The following is a 24,210-nucleotide window of genomic DNA, read 5'->3' as shown; positions in this document are numbered from 1 at the left end:
GCGTTGAAAACCAAAATCCACTTTTAGTAATGATCTTTCAAGAGAAAAACACAGCTGGTGGCAAAATATCTTATAAAACGACAACTCATATTCAGAACCCAGGGCATCATGGTGAGGGAATTACGGCTAGTACTGATTGTAAGTCTTGGGAGAATATTCAGGAGTTCTGAGCGTGGGGCAGTCTGTGCTTCCTCTTCAATTATATGAATATTGGAGACCCCACCCGAAGACCCAGTGGACTTCTTCAAGGACTCCGTGGTCAGACAGCTTTAGGAAATTCCCATCTAGGGCCAAGACTGCTTGGCATGACCTGGCGCCCCTCCGTCTTGAGTGGCACCTGCCGACTCCCCGGGGAGCTGCGAGTCCGGGACCTCAGTTTCACGGTGACATCAGCTTATGAAACTCTAGTTGAGACCACTGCCAAGAAGGGCTTGCTCACCCTGCTTTAACGGCAGTGGGAATCTCCCTGTCCTTTTCAGGGGTAAGCCAAAGAACGGATTCATAAATGAACCCCAATCCTTCTCACCAACCCCAGCCCACACCTCCCAGCAACTGAACTTGAGAAAGAAAAAAAAAAAAAACCTGGTTAAAACCACTTCCTATATTTGAGACTAGAGAAGAGAGTGGTATGCACAATTTCCTGGCTGAAGAACCCAGGCTAATACTTATACAGAGTAAGCACTGACTGCCCTAGAGGTTGACGGACCGGCAGGGATGACAACCTGAGCGGACTCACGCTTCATTCCCGTCTCCTGGTGCGATGCCAACAAGAGGCTGAAGGGAAACCCGGCGTTCTGCAGAGCAGCACTTTCTCTTCCCAGCCCCAACATCGGCAGGGGTCTCAGGGGCCAGGAGGATGGAGCCAAGCTTGCTGATGTGGAGGTTCTTCGTATTCATCGTGGTACCTGGCTGCGTGACAGGTAAGAGGTCACTGGTGTCTTTGGAGTCCTGGGAAGGCTAAGGATGTAGACTCTTCCCAATCACACAATACGAGGGGCATCTAAGTAGAAAGTTCAGGGAGGGGACGGGACCCTGGGTTCTGCCCCTGTGTCCATGGCCCACCGGGGCCCCATTCTTTGCCTCAGTCATCACCGACTTATAAAGAGAACTTGGAATGGGGAGTTCTTGTCACTCAAGGTCTTTGACGGTTGATTCTGGGAAGAACATAGTGGTGTGATATTTGACTGTTAACCAGATACTAATGAGCAGATTCCTCACGAGATTTTATTTTCCCGTGAGTTTAGTTTTCCACTGCATCCACTGGCTGTAAGGGTAATACTAGAAGTCTGATAGAAATCTCTCTAATACCAGGTGAATGTGCCTCAGATGTCAGTAACTCATTTATGAAGCACTGGGATCATTTAGGATCTCAGAAAAGTTAAGCTTCAAGGATGTGTACTTTGTTTTTTATTGCCTAAGGAAATGATACCTAGGAAGCTCCTTGTATGTGCAACTTTATAGAAGTTTTTTAAAAAATATAAGCATATCACTTTGAGAACATTAATTCTTATCTTCTTATGTGTCTACATGCATGTATATATATGTGTGTGTATGTGTACATATGTGAAAGTTTTGCATTTCATTCATCCTTTCAGAAGGATATTGTCTGTTTCTGTTTTTTGTTTTTTTTTTAAAGAAATAAGAAGCCACCAATTTCAGCCTCAAACCTCCTTCCTAATGGCATGTGAATTTTCTAAAAATGTCCTCCCTTGCTTATGCAGGAAAACGTATCAGCATCTATAATTTCATATCCTTCATTTCTAGACATATAATAATGCCAAGTGGCCACAAAAAGATGTGTTAAGAAGTGAAACACAATGATGCATAAAGAGTCTTTTGGGCCTGTTGAGGGGAAGTGACCAGTGACTGGGCGATGAACTGACCCAGGGGTAGGATCTTCTTTACTTTAAAGTGAAAAGTGGACATGATTTTAGGAAGACTTATGTGACTTCTGCCTCTGCTGGGTCTTTGCAAAGTGAGAGGCAGGCCAAGGGAACAGAGAAGTCTTTACGGTTGACTGCTCCTCATCTCTAGGGAGCACATTTCGAGTAAGTGCGGGTTACTGACAGGTGTTGGTGACTTATCTGAGGATGTGAATGGTCTGATCGCAGTGCTCTGCCATACACTCACATCTTCAAAAATCTATCCAATGCCTCTTGTTCCCCTCTTCAACAGTACAGGAAATACAAATGTGAACAAAACATAGCCTCAGCTTAAAAAGGATATAACCTGGTGAGGGGAAGAGAGTTATGACAACAGTGTGGTTGGGGTGGGATAAGATCTATGGGAGCAGGGGGCCATCTGGGAAGGCTTCACAAAAGCGGCAGCACAAAGAGCCCCGAGGGGCCAGTGAATTTCCCTCCATGGGGATTCCAGAGAGAGAGGACCACACGCGCAGAGATGCGGCAGAGTGCCAGGAAAAGCCCTCAGCCTCGGGTGGAGGTACAGGGCTACTGGGGATTAAGACTGGATGACCCCAAGTTGAGGATTTTAAATTTCATTTGGGAGTCAATCAAAGACAAGGAGAAAGTAAAATTTACCATTTATAGGGTACCTTACGGGGCTTCCCAGGTGGAGTAGTGGTAAAGAATCAATCTGCCAATGCAGGAGACACAAGAGACATGCATTTGATCCCTGGGTTGGAAAGATCCACAGAGGAGAAAATGGCAACCCACTCCAGTATTCTTGCCTGGAGAATCCTGTGGACAGAGGAGCCTGGCGGGCTATAGTCCATGGGGTCCCAAAGAATCGGACACAGCTGAGTGAGTGAGCACAAAGTACCTTGTATAGGCCAGACACATGTCTTCCTTCCACCTTCATAGTTCCTTTGCAAAGTGGATGTTACCAACCCACGAGATGAAGAAGACCCCAAGAGTCAGAGGCCACAGAGGCAGTGACACGGCCGGGACTCAAACCCGGTTCTTTCCGCTGAGTGCTCTTTCTGTTCACTGTGGACAGGGCCCAAGTTCTATGGAGGTGACTCCACAGAGAAAGATGGGCAGACAAGATCTCTTCCAGAGACCAGTAAGGACTTGGCAGCCAAAGAGAATGACATGGGCTGAATTTCTGGGATCCACACATGGCTTAGGAATCTCTCCAGGGTCAGAAATAATCTCTCAGACTTTTTCCTCCCAGAGGAGCCCAGTCTTAAAATAAACAAATCTTATTCCTAGGAAGGGAGAGGTCACTAACAAAATCAATCAGACTGTCAACAGATGCAATTTCTAGCTGATTCATAAGGCTGATTTTCATTCTGAAAATTTCCAAAGCCACCATTTAAAACTTGAGGGCTGACAGGGAGTGTATTGGTCAACGTGGGTGTTTTTAGTCTCTGTATTACTGGGTCCTGGGATGTGGTTGAAAATAGAATTCTCCTGATGTTGCCAACAGGCACGTTATTGATGGTGCCTTTCTCAGCATTGTGGAAATTCTGAGAGTTTATCTGTGCCTTCATCATCTTTCTTTCATTCTAGGAATTCTGTGATCAAATCTACATGCCCTAGACTCAAAAACACACACCCAGTGCGGAAACCCATGAAGATGATATTTTCGTCTAATTATCCCTTCTTGTAAAGATGACTGCCCACACTGGAATTTCCATCTTCACGTTTGTCATTAAAACACAAACGCTTAACCCTTCACATTCAATCATTCAGTTTCTCTAGATCCCAAAGTGTGATTACCACATGTTCCTTGTTTATCTTTAAGATATGCCTTGGAGACGGTAGTGTATATAGATAGATGGATAGCTCATTACCGTGTGTGTGTATATATATATATATATATGGATTTGGTAAACTTAGGGAGTATCTCATAAAACAGTTGCTACTTTCTTTAAAAACAGCATTTCTTAAGTAGGTGGTGCTGTTTATCACCTGTACATCTGGTCCTTTTGAGATCTGAGAGCATCAAGGCGCCAGAAAGAGCTGGCTTCGCTGCCAGTCAGCTGCTGTAAAGAATGGCTGATGTGCAAGAGAAGAGTTCTTAGCTTCTCTGAGCAAAGCCTTGAGTGGTCTCGAGGCGCCTGTGTCACCTCTTGCTGAGATCATTCTCATCAGAGCGACAGTCACTCTCAAGTCGGGCTAGCCCTCCCCCAGCCCCCACACATTCCCTGCCCTCCTCACCGCCTCATGACCAGCAGAGACCTGAAAGAGAAACAGGGGTTCCTTTGGGAAGTGGGGCCATGTCCCCCGAGGCCAGGGCAGAGAAATGTTAGGAGGAAGCTGAATTTTGCAGGGGGGTGAAGGGCGTGATTTGGGGGCAAACTGCTGGATCTCTGTGGGCCTCAGTTTCTCTGTAAAATGAGGAGGTTGATGGGGCTGATCCTGAGACTGCCTTCTGGTTCTCTTGCTCTATGTCAAGAATTCTGAACAGGAAATAAAATAAGCTCTGTCAAAAGGCCTTTGCAAGCTGGGGCACTTTCAGATGAAAAAGTTTCCAAACCGAAGACATATACAGCAGGGTCCGGGTTGAGAGGCCTTTGGAGGCGCGAGCGCCAAGGCTGACGTGTCATCACGGTTATTTCCAGCCTCTGGGAGGTTCCGCCCTGCGCTCAGGCCTGGAGCGCGGCTTCAGGCAGGGTGAGGGCTGTAATACCGCTCCCTGCTGGGGAGGCTTCTGCTATTTGCTCTTGGGGCCTTTTTGCCCTCAGTCGATGTCCTTGCTTCTCGTAGGGGAGGGCTTACGTAAGAGGGAACCTATTTCTCTTCTCTTCATCCCAGGCCATTCCCTGGGAGGAGAGCAAAGAGGGTCTTCATTCAGTCAATTGCTTCAAAAAGCTATAAGCCCTTGCATTCTTGAAAGCGGTTAAATTGAGGCTTTCTAACGACTTCGGGGGAGCCTCAGAGGGGCACGTGTGCTGGGCAGGAAGACAGTCAGGGCAGAATTTTGGTTCTTCTCTGCTGCCCTCCAGTCTCTGTTTCTTTTAATACTGACTTTTGTTCACACATTTGGCTGCACGGGTCTTAGTCGTGGCACGTGGGCTCTTTGATCTGTGCTGAGGCCTGTGGCGTCTTCAGTTGTGGCCTGTGAAGTCTCAGCTGGAGCATGTGAGATGGTTACCTGCGGCACGTGGGAGCTTAGTCCCTGACCCAGGAGGGAACCTGGGCCCCCGGCATGGGGAGCATGCAGTCGTAGCTACTGGGCCACCAGGGAAGCCCCTCCAATCCCTGTTCTCTAACTTCCCCTCTGAGAAAATGAATGTATGCATATGTGATGACATTCGTACTTTTCGTACGTCAGAGCACCCAAGCGCGTACCCGTGGGTCCTCGGCCTTACGCGCGATTCTCGGCTTTCGTTCCTCGTCTGCTCCCTGTCCCAGTCTTTCGGTGGCAGCGAGAAACAGAGAAGGAAAGAGACTTGAGCAGGAAGGAGGTTGAGGCTGGGTGAGGGAGGTTGGCACTGAAGAGGTAAGACCTGGGCCGTGGATTTACTCAGGTGAGTGCCCTGGAGCTCAACGTTCAGAGGAAAGGGTGCCTCCATCTTTTCCTCCCCAGACAGTCCTGGGCACCCTTTCTCCGGAAGTACCTGAGCAGAGCGTAGAAGAACATTGGTCACAAGTGGTATGAAGAGCTGGGCAGCAGGGCTCAAGGGATGGCTTCTGAGCCCTTTGGACTCAGGACCTAGGATTCCTGTCTCCAGGCTAACAGAGTGCGTCACCGCAGCCCAGCGGGGCCCTCTGAAGTCACAGTATTGTGAGCTGCTCCATTGTGTCCGACTCTGTGTGACCCCATGGACTGCAGTCCACCAGGCTCCTCTGTCCACAGGATTCTCCAGGCAAAAACACTGGAGTGGGTTGCCATGCCCTCCTCCAGGGGATCTTCCTGACTCAGGGATCAAACCCACATCTCTTGCATTGCAGGTAGATTCTTTCACCATTTGAACCACCAGAGAAGCCCCTGAAGCCATAGGTGGGGGGGGTACCCTAAACTTCCTGTGACCCTTCTGTCTGTTGCTCTTCATCCAGGCATGTATCAGGGGAGGAGAGATTGGAGGCCACTAATGAGGACCCTCATCTGCCTCTTTTGCTACCTTTTCTAGTAATTTCTTCAGGAAGTTCTGCTTAGGTGGAGTCAGCTGCTGTCCCAAGCATTATCCGGGGTGGGGGGGAGGTGGTGGTGGGAAACAGCCCAGAGATGACCTTACCACATAAAGATGGACCTCATTTGTTACTCCTATATACATCCTGAAACTCCCAACAGGAAGAACAGTGTGATAGACACACTCTATCTAGCTCCATCTTTCTTGAGTAGTGAGTCCTTGAGCAAATTTGGGGAGTGCTGCTACTTGTTTCCTTAGAAAACTTTCTTATGCACAAAATTTTGAGAGCAATATTTGGGGTAATAACCTCCCTGTCAACCAGGGTCTCCAGGTAAGACCTCCGATCAGGTTCTTTAATATCTGAACAGCCATACTCTGAGCACAGAGAATGAGACACAGGATGTTACCCTCACTAGTAAGGGAGATGTAGCTGGCTTGGCAAAAGTAACCTAAAAGGCCTGGGTGCCTAGACAAGATTGGAAGCAAAGGTTTCCAAGGAAAAACCAAAGACACCAGGGAAGCAAGAGGAGTGGAGATCTAGCACTAGAAGTCAGGCCTCTCAAATTCCAGTACAATATTCCCCATATGTCTTCACATCAACTCTCAGTGACATTCATCCATCTACTTTCTATCCATCCACCCATCCTTCCTTCAATCCAACCATCCATCCATCCATCCTTCCCTCCTTCCTTCCTTCCATCCATCCATCCTTCCCTCCTTCCTTCCTTCCATCCACCCATCCATCCTTCCCTCCTTCCTTCCTTCCATCCATCCATCTCTCCATTCATTCATCCTTCCTTTCTTTCATCTATCCATCATCCATCCATCCATCAATCTATCCATGCATTAAGATTACTGAGATTGAAAAGGTCTTTGCTCTCAAACTGCTCCTGGCCTAAGACTGGAGATAAAACATCTGCTGAGCAACTCCCACCTTGAGGACTTGCCAAGGGAGGCAGCAGTATTTGCCAATGACTCAACAGCCATCACTGAATCCCCCCTTTCCCCAGGCTTTCAAATAAGTCACCCATTTCGGGGAAAACAATACTAGAATCATCTCTGGGTCTTTTAGGTATTTTCCACTCTAAGATTACTCAGGAATTTTCCGGCTTTTGACTTGTTTGGAGCTTACTCTGGGATTTGCTTCCATCAGTGAGAAAACACAAGTCTAACTGGGAATTGTATTTATAACAGCAGTTTCTGGCACAAAGTGCACATTAAATGTGCATCTGGGAAACTTTCACAAATGATGTCCAAGTCCCACCCCAGACCAGTTAGGTCAGACTCTCTGGGGATTAGAACTGGACATAAGGCTAGCAGTATTGTTAAGCTGCTCAAATGATTCAAGATGCAGTTAGGATTAAAATCCACAGAGTAGTGATTTCCATGGTTGGTCCGAGTCCATTGTTTTATTCCTATTCACTGGGAATAGATGCCCTAGCATAGTACTTCCCAAAGTTCAGTGTATTACAGACCACCTGTAATACGGGTGAGGCAGGGGGCTTGTTGTGAGACAGATTCTGATTCACGATATCTGGGGTGAGGGAGGAGATTCTGGTTCAAACAGGCTCCTCCATGAGATCCGAGTGCCTGGTGCCTGAACCCATTTTGAGTAGCAAAGCTGTCATGGGAGAGAAGAAGCAGGTGCTGTGTCCACCCCACACAGAACTTGCAACTAAAATGGGAAAACCAGTCCGGGAAAGACACAAGATTGAACGTAGCAGCGTGGTAGGTGGCAGAGTTGATGACACCCTGGCATCCAGAGGTGCTTCCTGGGGCATTCAGAAAGCCTTCTTGGAGAAGGTGGCTCTGAGCTTGCGCTTGTGAATCTCAGGAGCTGGCTGAGGGGTGGTGTTTCCTAATGAAGTGGCTAAAGTTGTATACATGAGTCATGCTCCTTGAGCAACAAACTGAAGATTGAGGTGTTCATAAGGGCAAAGAAACAAATGCCCCACGTTTCAAATATTTCCTACTCCATGTTGGTCGCTTGCTGAACAAAAATGAAGCTCAAATGCCTAGTGATCCTATAAAAACTAGTACTTCTGTTCTGACAAGAGGCACCTGGGTTCTTGCCCTCTCACTTTGATCCTCTAGTAACACACATCGTTGGGGTCTGGAGTCTGCACTCCCACAATGGGCCACCAAGTCAGCATCACTAGGACCTCATGACACCTCTGGGTAACAGTCAAGAAGTCCGGGGTCTTATTTCCCCACATTCAAATTTTGCCCCGACCTCTGTCAAGCACCAGGGCTTCCATCCTGACTGCCCACGTGACCGTCTGCCCCTAACCCACCCTGTACACAGCTTTCCATCAGCCATGGTGCCTGCAGTGTTCAGCCCAGGGCCAGGGACCCACGAGGATTTCAGGCAGCAGAAACTCTAAGGCACCAAAGTGTGGCTGCCCCGGGTGGGGTGACCAGAAGGCCACTGAGCATGAGCGGGGTGGCCGGTGCAGGCCAGTGGAGTTGGGCTTCTGGGTGCCCCCTTCCCCACCCACCCCTCCAGACACAACGAAAGGGCCAGATGGATCAGGAGACTAGGAAGAGTGAAATGCTTCTTTCTGAAAAGAAGAAAGAGCAGCAGGTTTTTAAAGAACACAAAGTGCGTGCTAAGGAGGTGATGGGTCCCTTTACTCTAAAGAGCATGAAAGTGATGGGTCCCTTTACTCTAAACAGCATGGAAAGCCCACTGGGCTCCAGGAGGCTCTCGGGAGAGAGGGAGATGAGGAAGGTGGGCAGAGCTGTGAACTGCACAATGGCTGGCTGGTTGGGGCAGGCCCCGCACAAACCCTGATCCCAGCACCCACTTTTCCCTTTGAGGCTTGTTTTGCCTTCAGCCTTGTGCCAGGAAACAAACACTTTTGGAGGGTGCTGCACTACAAAAGCTTGTGGAATCTTAGTTCCCCAAACAGGGACTGAACCTGGGTCCGGGCAGTAAAAGCACCAAGTTCTAACCCCTGACCCCCAGGAACGTCCCTAAGAAACATTTGAAACACGAGCGATAACGACAAGAGCTCATATTTACAGCTCTCTCACAGGCACTACGTGAAAACGTGTTGGCTCTGTTAATCCTCAAAATTGGGTCCACCTTGTTCTTACCCCCTTCTCGTACCCAGTAAACTGGGGCTCACAGAGGTGAATCAGTTATCGCATGGAATACAACCGGGGGTGCGGGGGTGCCGGATGGGAGCCAGGCTGGCTCCATGCAGGGCCCGCTTTGTTGATGATTCTCGTAAACTGCTGTTAATAAAGAAGTTTAGTTTCTCCTTTTGAAAGTCTGCTCTGAGTAGGCCCCCTGCCCCTGTGGTTGTCGATAAATGAAAAGCCTGTTCCGACCGCATCCAGCCCCAGACGCCCAGAGGCCCCCTGCTGTCTTCTCGAGGGGCTGGCTTTTCAGGCCCGCATAATACCTGAAGTTTAAATTCTCTAAATCCTGCTCTCCCCCCTCCTACCCGCCAAACAGCAGCTCGGGGTGTCTTTCCTGCATTTGACTGGGCTTCAAAGAAAGCACTCGTCAAGCCACGTCTGCCCCAGCCGCCCACGAAGCAAGGAAATTCTGAGCACCTTCAGGCATGAGTCAACACCACCATGTTCAGGAATCTCTGCCCACAGAATCACCCACTCTTCTGTTTGGGCCCAAAATAGATACCTCCTTCAGAAGCCTCCCTGCTTTCTGTAGTTCAGCAATAAGAAAACAAAGGCGAGGGTAGGTGTGCATCCAAGCCATGATGGAGGGAGTTGGCTCTGTTGTGAAGTTCTCTGCAGTGAAAACACTGCCGCTGAGCTGGGCCCGCAGGACAGGTGTGGCAGGCAGAAGAGGGACGCAGGAGGGCGGCTGGGGACGGTCGTTCCTTTGTTCATTCATTCGCTTGGCGAACATTTATTAAGCAAATACTATGTGTCAGATACAGGGTCGGCAGATGGGTGCAACCCAGCCCTGGGTCTCCAGGAACCCACCATCCAGCAGGAGAAAAATACATCGCACAGACAATGCCAACCGAGCTGAGACTCAGAATGCAAATACAAAGAAAGAGTGGATGGCCACACAGACAGGCATTTGTTCCCATGCAAGTCCCTGGACATTGTCACTCAAGAACTGCCTCACTGTCCTAATACCTGGGACAGAAACGAGGGCTGAAGGCATTTCTCTGTCATTACTAAAGCTATTGAAATCATACACTATGGATTTTGAATTTAGAACAGCATAGTCAGAAAATGTGCGGAAGTTTTCCTTTGCTCAAGAAACTCCCTGACCAAGAAAATAGGAATATTTTTGGTGGGAGCAGTTACTTTCCTTAAAGGAGAAACGGATGGCTCTCACAGCCCACGGGTGTTGTAGAAACACCGTTATCATGCGGAGCTGACAGATGGCACCTCCTCACCAGCGTGTGAGCCAGTCTCCAATTTCAAACACCCAAGAAGGAACTGCCTCTCCAAGAAAGGGATGAGTGGAACCTAGTCAGTCTGGTTATGCTAGGTACTTAAAAGGAACAGTGTTTTTTTAAACTATATATGTGTATATATATATATATATATACATATAAATATATATACACATATACACACATATATATATTGGATTCATAAAAAAAATTTGTGTTTTTCTGTAACATCTTTCAGAAAAACCTGAATGACTTTTTTGGCCAACCTGATATATACAGGTTGTATACACATGCTATATATAGTGTATATATGTATACACATACATATATGTACTATGGATATATACGTGTATGTGTGTGTTTATGTACATATATGTGTCTCTCTATATATATGTTTAGTTGCTAAGTTGTGACCGACTCTTTGCAACCCCATGGACTGTAACCCCCCAGGCTCCTCTGTCTATGGAATTCTCCAGGCAAGAGTCCTGGAGTGGGTTGCTATTTTCTTCTCCAGGGGATCTTCCTGACCCAGGAATTAAGTCTGTATCTCCTGCATTGGCAGGCAGAGTCTTTACCACTGAGCCACTGGGGAAGCCCATGTGTATACATACATGTACACAAATATACATATATACACTATGTGTATATACATATATGTATATACACATGATATATACACATACATATATGTGTGTGTGTATGGATATATATCTGCCTACAATGTGAGAGACTCGGGTTCGATCCCTGGGTCGGGAACATCCGCCTGGAGAAGGAAATGGCAACCCACCCCAGTACTTTTGCCTGGAGAGTCCCATGGATGGAGGAGCCTGGTGGGCTGCGGTCCATGGGGTCGCAAAGAGTCGGACACGACTGAGCGACTTGCCTTTATGGATATATATAAACATATACAATGTGTATATGTGTGTGTGTGTGTAACTATACACGTGTATAGAATGTGTACATATATATGTGTATAACCATATACACATGGTTTCATGAAATGAGGCCCTTGGAGTGAATCAGTCTACCTCCTCAGAGAAAGACTGTGGCACAGTTAAAGGGCAGCGAGCCGTTTCTACAAGTTTTGCTTGAAATCCCCACGGCCCGGGCTGACGTCAGCCTCTTCCTGCCCGGGGCCCTGTGAGTTTCCCGGGAGTTTCGGGGCGGCTGTGCTGCGGCTCCGGTCCTGGCTGTGGCAGGCTGGCGGCTTCCCCAGCGGGCGAAACCAGTAGCGCCTGCAGACCCAGCTGAGTGTGGTATCTGTTTCCGGCCCCTGCGGTAGTGACACCTCTGCTCAGCGTCTGATTTAGAATAAAAGGATCTTCGCGAAGAGAAAACTCCTTATTTCAAGTGGAAGGCAAAACAAACAACTACCAGAAAAAGTCACAAACCCCAACACCTTTTAACCATAGGAGGGCAGTTTCCGCTGACATCCTGCTGACACCCAGGAGAGTGCGGGGACCGCAAAGGGTGAGCGCTTTAGGCTCAAATGTGCTAACAGGCACTTTATTTCACTTTCAACGCCTTTCACTCGCCAGGCCATCAAGTTTCACTTTCCCTCTCCCAGGGTTTCCTGTCTCGCTCCTCTAGCCTGAGTTTGCGGTGGGCTCCCGCGGAGGGACTCCCACCCTCCTGCTCCTCCTATTCCTCCTGGGAGAGGAACTGTGGGCCAGCCAGGCACCCGGCTGTGCCTTCTGCACCTGTGATCTTACCGAAGTCTCACAACAGCCCTGTGAGTCAGGGACCACTGGGATCATTGCCATTTTACAGACAAGGAAACTGAAGTTGTTAGGCTTTCATTCACACACCCCAGAAAGTGACGGAGCCAGGCTACCTGCTCCATCCTTGTACAGAGGAAGAAGGCAGTTAACCGGTCTCATCAATTCCCCTGGGCTTCCTAGGCAAGTTTTCTGTCTCTTATTTTGAGTCACTCTTTGATCCACTCCCAAATTAATTCTCTTGAAAGCAACTTTCACAATGCCTCTTCCCTGATCAAAGACCTCATGTTGTTCCCCCACCACCTGTGGGGCATGCTTCCTCTGCCTGGCGTCTGGTGTTTTTTCTGACCTGGTCCTTCTGAATGTCCTCTGCATATTGGACCCCCTGCAGCTCCAGCCACTCCAGCAGGCAGGGCTCCTGTTCTGCAAACATAGCTTCCTCACCTACAGTTTCAAAGCCTGGCACCTAGGGACACCTCCCCTTTTATAATCTACCACATCTCATCTGCCTACTTGGAATTCTTCGCAATTGGGAAGCATCTGGGGAGAGTAGAAAGGACTCAGGAACTTGGGATTCCACAGGGCTTGGATTCAGAACCTGGTTTGAACTTGTGTAATCCTGTTTTCCTGTAAAACCATCACTGGATACCATTCTCTGCCAGCACTAGCAGGGTAGGGACAGCTGATGGACAGGTGAGAGCAGATGGTCCAGGAAGGCAGAGGCATGCCCAACCCCAGAAGAAAGGGCCAAGGATGCTTCCCAGAGCAAAGTGACAAGGAAGGGTACTGCAGGACAGGCAGAAGGCAGGCAGGAAGGGGGAAGCAAAGTCTCGAGCGAGTTAATGACAGAGGACACAGCACAGTCCTTCAGGTCGGGGAGCACCCGTGGGGTGGAGCTGTGAGATGGCCGTGGAGCCGGGCCAAGTGCAGGGGCATGGACTGTACCTGGGGAGGAGCCAGCGCCACAGAGCAGCTGCAGGGATGGGGGCCATCTGGGCTTGAGGGCATCAGCCCTGTTATCTGTGTGTATGACTGATGGCAGGTGGCACGGGGGAAGGGGTGCAGCCCCTGAGGGTGCTGAGTGACTTGGGGGAGAATCGGGAGTGGGCCGGTCCTTCAAGCCTCCAGGGGCCTCAACTGCTGTGGGACGAGGCAGCCTGCCTAAGGTAATCAGGATACAGTAGGTGCTCAGTCAGCACGGCTTGCTGGGCCTGCAGTCTGCACTGCCGAGAGCCAGAGTACCTCTCCACAGGCTTCCCAAGTTCAGTACAGCCAGTGCTGGGCGCCCCGCCCCCCACCCCGCCGGCTTGCTCGTCCTCCGTTATCTCCAGTTTTAATGAAAGATGCTACCCACCACCACCACCTCCAGCTGCCCAGGGAACATGCCCGGAATCCCGCTCCTTTCGCCTTGCTGGCCCCACACTCCTTAAAAAGGCCCAGTCCCTGGGGAGTCCAGTCTGAACCATCTCTGCATATTAGTACCCAGTCTCCACTCTCCAAGCTCCAGCCCCCCAAACCCCAGTCCGAGGTGCCCGAGATGGCCTTCCTGCCTCACAGGACGCACGGGGGATGGGGCGGAAGGAGGTCAGAGGCTACTGTGGCCACAGGGACAGGAAGTAGCTGCGACATAGGAGGAAAGGTGGGCGCATACAGTCATGGGCGCCTCCCCCCCGAGAGGCTGCGGATCCTGGCATCGTGGAACCGGCTGTGTGACTCTGGGCAGGGCACTGACGCTGCCGGCTCACCGCATTGTGTATAACACGGAGCCAGTAGGGACGGCCATCCCGTCATTAATCACACTGAAGTGATTCTTATTTACAGCTGTATCAATAACACTGTAGCATTCTGTATATCTCAGTTTATTGTATATTCAATGTCTTGCTTATAATAATGGACTATAAAATAGTCGTCATATTAATTGTCATGAATGTTCATAACAGCCTCCTACAGAGGTGGCTGGGGGGACCGGGGAAGCCAATTGTGTGCCTGGATCAGTGGCCAGCATGCAGTGACTGCCACATCTTGGACAGAGCGGGCACGCTCTGTGCATCCGAGGAGATGCCAGAGAGGCTCTCTAAGTCCCTTTCAGTTCTGACATTCTGTGGTTAATAAACACCCCAGAGCAGGGTGAAACCCCATCCCTTCCACGCTGTGCTGATCGAGCCGTTCAGGCTCCCCACCAGCCAGCCCGCTCCCCTACTGCGTCCCATCCGTTCACCAGCAGGACTGAAGGCATCACTCACACCATGGGAGGAACTCTATGCAGTTCATGCTGCAACGACTACATCCTTGACGGCTCCCATCTGTTCTTTTCAGCACAAAGCAATTCCCCTTGAATCATGGTAAACAGGTCTTAGTTCCCATGTCCTTGGAAAATACTACCACCTTGGATTTAAATTCAGTAAGAGGAAGCCCAACACGAAAACCCCTTACAAATTCATCGCCTGTGGTCAAACCTTCTAAGTTGGGTGTCCCTTGAAAGGAACAGTGCTTGCCTCTGGCTTTGATCAGAGACCACATTGTGGGTGCTGCCTATGAATTTAGAGAAGGCAGGAATGGTGTGGATTTTAAAATATTTTTATTTATTTGGCTGTCCTGGGTCTTAGTTGCAGCATGCAAACTCTTAGTTGTGACCTGTTGGGTCCACTTCCCTGCCCAGGGATTGAACCTGGACCCCCTGCACTGGCAGTTTGGAGTCTTAGCCACTGGACCAGGAAGTCCCTAGAGCTGATACTTTAAAAGGTGCTCTGGGGAACTTGGCTCAGACAGTAAAGAACCTGCCTCCCAGTGCAGGAGATGCGGGTTCAATCCCTGGGATGGGAAGATCCCCTGGAGAAGGGAATGGGCAACCCATGCCAGTATTCGTGCCTGGAAAATTCCATGGACAGAGGAATTTTGTGGGCTACAGTCCATGGCGTCACAGAGTCAGAGCGACTAACAGTTTCACTTCACTTTCTGGGGATCTTGGAGTCTGTTTCCTTCAGTAGTCCATACACTACTCTGTGGACTACTGAGTCCACAGAGTAAGCTCATTAAAAGCCTTTCAGTTGAGGCTGCCTTTCTGAGGCCAGTTCCTGGAGTACTGGAGAGGGCTCTGGGCCTCGTCTACGCGACAGTCTTAAACACCCTCCTCCCGACTGTGTGGCCACCCCCATCATCAGTTCCCTCTGACACAGCCTCATCCCCCTGTTCTCTGTGGGGCCTCGCCTACTGATGTGTGGATTTGGGGAACACGTTCCGGCTGCTGTTGGTCTACACTGAACCCATCTTAGGCTAGTCACAGTAGACAAGCAGATCAGGGCTGCCTCCAAAGCACCAAGAACCTCAGAACCTAAATCAGCACCTTCCCTCCAGCTGGCCTGTGGCCTCCATTTCCATAGCGGCATTGACCTTCTCCATGGAAAGGCTGGTCACCATCCAAGACAAACAATGATGTCTTCGTCTGAGCAGGCTGTCCTAGCAGAAGACCACGGCCTGGGGGCCTTAGGACAACACAGCTTACCCCTCACTTTATTCCTGGGGGCTGAGATCTGAGCCGGGGGTGGGGGCAAGTGGCGTGATGGGGTTTGAGCGAGGGCTATGGTTCCCCCCAGAGGATTTCTTGTGACTCTCCTAGGGGACCCAGACCCACCTATGAGGGTCCAACCTCACGGCCTTAAGTCACCCAATGCCCCACCTCCTGACACCGTTGCTCCAGGCAGGAAGGTTTCTTCATATGAATGTGAATCCAAACACTTATTTGAAACGGAGTGTATTCTTGAGAGCAGGCAGGAAGAAGCGTGCCCAGAGTGAGGGGTATGGGAGGTACCCCGGGAGGTGGGGGTGGCTACTGGCAAACCTGACCCTCGTCTTCCCAGGACACTTGGATTTGGGGCGCCTGACGCGCTCGGGGCCCACTCTGGCACAGCCAGCCCCTGCACGACACCTGAACGGGATGTCAGTTCTGACGAGTGACTCTTCCTTCTGGATGTCTCCATGTTCTCCTGTGACTTTTTTCTTTTTTCTTCTCTCCTATGTTTCCCCTTGGGTCTTGAGTTTCTACCCAGCATTGTACCTATGCGCCTGGCATTCTTTAAAACAGTGGAAACTCTGTGGCTATGGAGTTGAAAATCTCACGACTCCATGGTCTAAATTCTCTGAAGGCTCCTCTTGGGGCAGATGGTGGGTGGGATTCACCAACGTAGCACATTTCTGCTGAAACCATTATTTCGTCCCAAGAAACAGCTTTCAAAGGTTTGAAGGAAAACTGATTTTCGATTTCAGAGAAAGAACATTGTTATATTTCTACACCCCTTGTTTTTCTTATCTGACAATATTTTAATTTTCATCGGGTTGACATTCGGCGGTAAATGTGTGGTTAACTTTTTCACATACAGAAATTTGTTATCAGCTAAGCCTCCCAGGGACAAAACCACCACCCTCAACATTTCATTCGCAGGAGCATTTGAGACCCCCAAATGCGACAGCTTTGACTTAGGGACAGAAATACTACTGGTTCTCACTTTCCTTTCTTCCCTTCTAACGTAAAGAGAAAAGAACTCTTTTCCCACCCAGCCCCCCATTTTTCTTGGTAACAAGTGTTGATTAAGGCAGAAGGTGTTCTCATTCTTGAGTTGTGGAAACTCTGACTCTTTGGTCTGAGAGGCCCAGCCGGGTCTCAGAAACTGTGGGTCAGATACAGAACTCGTGAGCGAAGGATGCTCAGTACCAGAGAACCAGCCCAGCTGCACTGAGTCCCCCCCTCACCCCAGAGCACACAGCACCCCCACTTATTCCCACCTGGGGAGTCGGGTGACCTTTTCTTTGATGCCGTTAACCTGCCTTAACCCCATCCCCCCACCCAGCCCACAGCGTGGTGACCCTGAACTTGGTTTTGCCACATTTCCCTCAGCATGTGGGGGATTCCCAGGTGGTGCAGTGGTAAAGCATTGTCTACCTGCAATGCAGGAGACAATAAGAGACGCAGGTTCAATCCCTGGGTCAGGAAGAGTCCCTGGAGAAGGAAATGGCAACCCGCTCCAGTAATTCTTGCCTGGAGAATCCCCTGGACAGAGGAGCCTGATGGGCTACAGTCCACGGGGTTGAAAAGAGTTGGATATGACTGAATGACTGAGCATGCACGCCTCAGCACTTACGCTGAGTGAAGATGGATCTGTGTTGACTGAATGAATCAATGGACCATATTATCGATGTGATTGCTAATACACTCAAGCATTCGTTCAGGGCCTATGGCTGCCTGCATTGAGGAAATAGTTTAAACAAACAGTAGGTGACATGGACGGCCAACAACAACCAGAAATGACCAGAAGTTTTGAAACTCAACAGTGGTGAGCCAGTGGGCAGTGATCAGGAAGTTGACCGTACTTTATTACATGTGCAGGCCATTGTGAACGCAGGTGAGAGGAAGGAAACAGATCCAGGGTTCTCACAAATAGTTCTTAGAAGATAAAGATCAAAAGACTCTCCATTTCCTTGTTCTGACACAATCAAGCTTTATTAACACTTTAGATATTTTCTTCCAGCTCACAAAGCTTACGTATCTTATCATTTGGTCCTAAAAACAACCCTGCTCCAGAGATAATAATAGCAACATCAAGACCTGGGGGCCAAATATTGAAATCTTTCGCTTACATTATTTCCATGGATACATCTCTTGTCATTCACACCCTTGCCGGTCACACTCCAGAAAACATTCCCCTTAAAGTCCCCAGGTGGCACTCGTGGTAAAGAACCCACCTGCCAATGCAGGAGACATAAGAGAAGTGGGTTTGATCCCTGGGTTGGGAAGATCCCCTGGAGAAGGGAAAGGCTACCCACTCCAATATTCTTACCTGGAGAACCCCAAGGACAGAGGAGCCTGGCTACAGTTCACGGGGTCCCAAAGAGTCAAACACGACTGAAGAAACTTGGCACACAAGCACAGTCCCCTGAATCTGACATTCTCTCTGCCAGGCGAACCACGGTTTATCCTTCAAACCCGGTAAAGCCGAGACCAGCCTTCCTCCTGACCTGACTCACAGGCTGGGAAGGCTTCCCCATCAGGGACACCATGCCAGGAGGCCCAGATCAGCTTGGCAAAGGCAGTAACCTGGAGGACCTGGAGTGTCTAAGAAGCCCCTAAGGTCATACGCTCCTTAATGGCGCTGAGGGATCTGCCATCTGTGGTTTGACTGGCAGACTTGATTCCTGAAGTAAAGAAAAGAAATGTTGTCAATCCCTCCTGTCAAAAGCCGAGTCTGGTGCTTGAGAAGCCCACTTCCTGAATCCAAGGCGAAAGAGGGAGAGTGGTTGTGATACCCGGAGGTGGATCACAGAGGTGGAGAGCTCCGCACCTGCAGCCGTTGACTACGGCACTAGTTCCGTCCCTTGTGCTCTGGGCTGCTAGGATGCTTGACTTCTCAACGTTCTTTACTTTGTAAAAGGTATTTATTTATTTGACCGTGTTGGGTCTTAGTTGCATCATGCGGGATCTTCCGTTGCCGCACCCAGACTCTCTAGCTGTGGCGCACAGGCTTGGATGCTCCTCGAGGGCCCAGTTGTCCCACAGCATGTGGGATCTTAGCTCCCTGATCGGGGATCTAACTCTGGCATTGTAAGGAGGATTCTTAACTACTGGACAGCCAGTCAAGTCCCTGACTGGATGGTCTTTTTTCCTTTTCAGCTAGCTCGGATAAGCCTCATTGGCCACGATACTGCCACTGCACAAAACTGGTGACATTTGAAAACACATATCGGAAGCAGGGAAAGTTGGGAGGTGGAAGGAAATGATAAGATGCTCTGGCAGGTCTGCAGTCCGGAGGGCTGGAGGCAAGGGTGGGCGGTACAGGAGATGGAGGGGGCTACATATGCCAGGGTCCTGGAGAGGTCCAAGCAACAACTCCTGGGAAGGGATTGCACCCGATGGCAAAGGCGAGGGGAACTGAAGGGACTGAAAAGTTACCTCATGGGCATGAGAGGGCCCTTAAAAGAAACAAGGACAAGAAGACCTGAGGGTTGTTTGAGTGCATGTTTGTTTTTAACTTTTTATTTTGGGAGAATTATAGATTTTCATGAAGTTGTAAATAACAATATCAAGAGATCCAGTACAGCCTTCATTCAGTCCTCCCCACAATTATAGCATGGTATCACAACCAGGAAGTTGACCTCACTGCAATCTATCAGTCTTGCTGATCTAACAATCTTATATGCTCTCATTGATACATGTGTGTCTTTATTTCCATGCGACTTTCCCACGTGTGTAGATTTCTGTGACCATGAGCAGAGCCAATGTACACAAAAGTTCCTATTCCAAGATCCCTCCCACTGCCTTACTGTGACCATGGCCACAGGCCACCATCCTCCCTGACCCTTGGCAGACACTGAGCCACTCTCCATCTCTATGATTTTTGTCATTTTAAGACTACGAGATAAATGGAATCACATGATATGTAACCTTTGAAACTGGCTTTTTTTCACTCAACCTAATTCTTTTGCGATCTACCTTTCTGCACATAATTCCTTTCCAATCCATCTTTCTGCATTCCTTAGCTGGTATTATCAGACATTATCCAAAAAAGTGCTTCTCTCCTCCTCACTCCATGCCATGCTTTTTCAGTATCACTATCGATGGCAACCCACTCCAGTATTCTTGCCTGGAGAACCCCATAGACAGAGGAACCTGGCAGGCTATAGTCCATGGGGTCACAAAGAGTCGGACACGACTGAGCAGCTGGGACACACACACAGATCGTTTGCTAGCTTTTAAAACCATTTCATTATTTTATCACTACCACCATTGCTTCTTTTGGGTTTACTGGACACGCTGTCATAAAATTTGCAAGTAGAGATAGTTTCATTTCTTTTCTTTCTAATATTTAGGCGACTACGTGTTCTTTCATCTGATTGCATTGATTAAAACCCCAGTGGCGAGTTAAGTAGAAGAGGAAATAGTAGGTTTTGAGCAGGGCTGGAGCACCAGAGGATGGCCAGATGGGGAGGTGAAGGCACTATGTCTCGACGTGAGCTCAGGGCTTGAGGTAGGCGTCTGCATGGGGCAGCACAGCATCCTTGCCAAGACCTCAGCTCAGAAGCCCAGACAAGCCTCTAGTCCCATCACTGAGGGTCCTCTAGCCACACGACCTTGCTGGGCAACCTCAGGCAATTCTCCAAACCTCACTGTGCCTCAGTGTCTCATTTGTAAAATGGTAGGAATGTCAGGATCAAATCAGGGCATATTTGTGAGGGCTTGTCATTGTTACTCTAAGACGAATTATTAACATGTACTCTTAAACTCTCCCAGCGTTAATTCCTAACGTGGCAAACAGTGATGGATATAATCTACAAAAACAAAAGCTTTGCGGTGGGACCTCAGTAATTTTTGAAAGTGTAAAGAGGTCTAACACCAAAAGGTTTGAGAATCACCGCCTTTGTCATATTGCTTGTTTAAAGAATTGAAATATGTCCAGGTTTGTTGGTCAATATCTGGTCTTTGAACTTCTCAAATGATCCGTCTGCACTCCTTTCCCTGGCTCCTCCCACACATCAGCAACTGAAGGGTCACCCTGTGGCAGACGGGGGCTGTGGGACGCTGGTTTCACCCTTACCTTGGCATCCCTCACACTGGTTCCCGACCCCCTCTATCCTGCTTGTTCAACACTTTGAATCTCACGCCTACAGAGAAACCAACTGCGTCACCCTCTGTGTTTTTGTGGTGACCTGGGGTCCATGAAAACCTTTTCTCCTGCTGTCTTCTTCATCCCTGCTTCTTCTGACTCATTTAAGTTTGCTATTTGAAATTATTTCCTGAAAGTAAAAGTGAGATCTTTTTTTAAAGGTAGGCATGAGGGGGCTTCTTTGGTGGCTTGGTGATAAAGAATCCTCCAGCCAAGGCAGGAGACAACGGTTCAATCCCTGGTCCAGGAAGATCCCACAGGTCGCGGAGCAACTAAGCCCATACTCCACAACTATCAAGCCTGTAATCTAGAGCTGGGAAACCGCAAACTGCTGAAGTCTATGTCCTGGAGCCCGTGCTCTGCAACGAGAGAAGCCCGTGCAAGGAGAAGACTGCGCATTGCTAGAGAGCAGCCCCCACCCACCACAACTAGAGAAAGCCTAAGCAGCAGTGAAGACCCGGGACAGCCAAAAATAAATAGATGTTCTTTAAAAAAAGAAATAGTGTGAGTCACTCAGTCATGTAAGACTCTTTGCGACCCCATGGATTGTAGCCCGCCAGGCTCCTCTGTCCATGAGATTCTCCAGGCGAGGAGAGGGTTGCCATTTCCTTCTCCAGGGGAATCTTCCCAACCCAGGAATTGAACTCAGGTCTCCTGCATTGTAAGCAGATCATCTGCCATACAAAACAAAAAAAAAAGGCATTCCTTTAAAAAAAAAGAAAGGTAGGCATGAAGGCAGCAATAGTGGGATTTCCTGTGATTCTGGTCCCATCGCCTTGAGCTGTGTGACTTCAGGCAACTGACTGAACCTCAGTTCCCTGACGTGGAAGGTGGGGTGACAGTCTCTCCCTTTGAGGGTTGCAGAGAGCATGGAAGGTAACTCTACAAGGCAGCAGCCGCAGGCGGGGCTCAGGGGTCACAGCTACTGTTATATAAATAGCCCCAGATGGAGGACGTGAGCTCTGAATCCTTCAAAGATAAGGATCTGAATTCAACCACAACACTTCACAAATACTTCCCAGTGACCCAGATAGTGTAGACAGAGCCCTGCCTCCAGCTAGAGGAGCTTCCACCGCTGGTGACAAGCATGCTTGCTCCTGACGCTAGCTATGGGGGGAAACACTGAACCGGAAGTCGGGGCTCTGTCGTGTCTCAGGTTTGCAGCTATTCGTCGAATGGAACAAGGCCTGTTTACTTAATCAACAAAAGGGCAGGTTAGCCTTAATTATCTCTGGAATTTCTCCCAGCTCTCAGATCCTGGGATCCTATTGAGATTAATGGTAAACGTGTCCTATAATATTTTAGTTTGTACCTGAAATACCTGCTTTTTCTGAGGCTCAGACTGCTGGGTGGGCCCCCCAAGGAATTTGGAGACTGTCTCTTACATTTAGATAAATCTCTGAATATTCACTGGAAGGACTGAGGCTGAAGCTGAAGCTCCAATACTTTGGCCACCATCAGGTGCCCTGATGAGGTGCTCTCATCAGGGAAAGACTGAAGGCAGGAGGAGAAGCGGGTGACAGAGGATGAGATGGTTGGATGGCATTACTGACTCGATGGACATGAGTTTGAGCAAACTCTGAGAGATAGTGAAGGACAGGGAAGCCTGGCGTGCTGCAGTCCACGGCGTCACAAAGAGTTGCTGGCAACTTAGCGATTGAACAACAACAGCAAATCTCGGGGTTCTTAGATTTGACACAGATGGGTGTTTTGAGGTCAAGAACCACACCATTTCTTTATCCAGTGGCCCAAACTTTCATGGCTCCCACATCCCTTGTGTAAAGCTCAGTGAACCATCACCCAGAAGCTCCTGTGCTGAGTGAGCTCCTCTGATGCCTGCCCCCAGTCTCGAGCCTATGGACGGCCAGGCGGATGTGCCCAAAGGCACATCTTCCCTGAGATGAAGCCAGGCACTCAGAGCTGGCCTGGCTGTTCAGGCAAACACAACTTGCTCTTGATTCACGCACAGAGCGAAGAATCTTATTTCAGACCTTGTCCACATCCTTTCAAAGCCCCTTCCCTTTCCCTGTCTTTCATGTCACTCACACAGGCCGCAGGGGCCATATGAGTGCTCTTTTGTTTTCAGCAACATCAGAAAAGAATATTAAAAAAAAAATCACCTAGTCCACAACTGTTTTCACCCATCTACCTTTCCTCCAGCCAAGGGAGTTCTCAGTGCACCCTCTCAGATGCTTTTCCTGGGAACAAAGTGTTCCAGAAGCAGGTTTAGCGGCGCTTAAGGACCCCACTGGTCGGCCCCTGGGGGAGGCGGGCCCCTGCTGAGGGGGCAGCCACTGCTAGATGCTGAACGTGGCTGCAGCCCCCAGCAGCTTCGAGGCACTCGTGAGAAATCATCTCAGCATCCACACTTACCCTATCATTTCAACAAGCCCCCCGCAGGCCACATGTCTGCATGTCAAAGTGTGAGAGGCTCTGCTGTGCACAAGTGAAGCAGAGTCCTGCCGGCTCTTATCAGACTTCCCGCTCAAAGGACCTACTTCCCTCCAGGTGCTGGTATTCCTGGTTAACTTGAGGGACACGAAAACACCTCAGCCCAAAACTCATCTTAGTTCTTTGCGGTTGCCATTGTTTAGTCGCTAAATCGTGTCGGACTCTTGGTGACCCCAAGGACTATAGCCCCCCAGGCTCCTCCGTCCATGGGATTCCCCAGGCAAGAATACTGGAGTGGGTTGCCATTTCCTTCTCCAGGGGATCTTCCCAACCCAGGGATCAAACCCATGTCTCCTGCATTGGCACTTTACTACCGAGCCACCGGGGAAGCCCGCATCTTAGTTCGGTTCTCTTCTAAAAACAAAATGGCAAAACACAAAGGGTAGCTTTATGTTGGGGGGAGTGGCATTGAAAGCACATGCGGGGCCAGAGAAGGGGTATCAGGATCCCACCTACAATTAGGAAGCCCTGGTCTGCATCTCATGTCACTCCTACCGGGTGGCCGGTCACTTAGAGGAAGGGAAGTGACTGCCCTGAGTCACCAAGTTTCTCATCTGTTACTGGAAACCCAAGCAGCAGGAGCTGTCCTTCTGGAAACAGCAGCAGATGGTTGGTGGTTTGGTCTAACGTTCAAAAGGAGAGAGCAGGACCTCCCTGGTGGCCCAGTGGGAAAGAATCTGCCTGCCAACACAAGGGATGCAGGTTCAGCCCCTGGTCTGGAAAGACCCCACCTGCTGCAGGGCAACCAAGCCTGTTCGCCACAACTACTGAGCGCCTGCTCTAGAGCTGCTGAGCTACAGCTACCGAAGCCTACGTGCCTAGAGCCCGTGCTCTGCATTAAGCAATGCCACCGCGAGAAGCCTGGGCATCCCAACTTGCCACATCTAGAGAAAAGTCCACGCAAAGCAAAGAAGACCCAGCATGGCCAAAAATAAATCAATAAATCTTAAAAAAATGAAAAGAAGAAG

General features: G+C 49.4%; 1 protein-coding gene across 1 annotated transcript in view; it reads left to right on the top strand.

Moving 5' to 3' along the window:
- The first annotated feature begins 506 nt into the window (after positions 1-506).
- The window catches only part of IL2RA (interleukin 2 receptor subunit alpha), a 46,108-nt gene continuing 22,404 nt past the window's right edge, over positions 507-24,210 (top strand). Inside the window, exon 1 of the mRNA XM_055543486.1 lies at positions 507-920. Within this exon, the coding sequence (XP_055399461.1) occupies positions 857-920 (64 nt within the window). The 5' untranslated portion in view covers positions 507-856. The remainder of the gene's footprint in view (positions 921-24,210) is intronic.

Source organism: Bubalus kerabau, chromosome 13, assembly GCF_029407905.1.
Source record: "Bubalus kerabau isolate K-KA32 ecotype Philippines breed swamp buffalo chromosome 13, PCC_UOA_SB_1v2, whole genome shotgun sequence".
Taxonomy (NCBI): Eukaryota; Metazoa; Chordata; class Mammalia; order Artiodactyla; family Bovidae; genus Bubalus; species Bubalus kerabau.
This window is presented reverse-complemented; position numbering and strand designations above follow the sequence as displayed.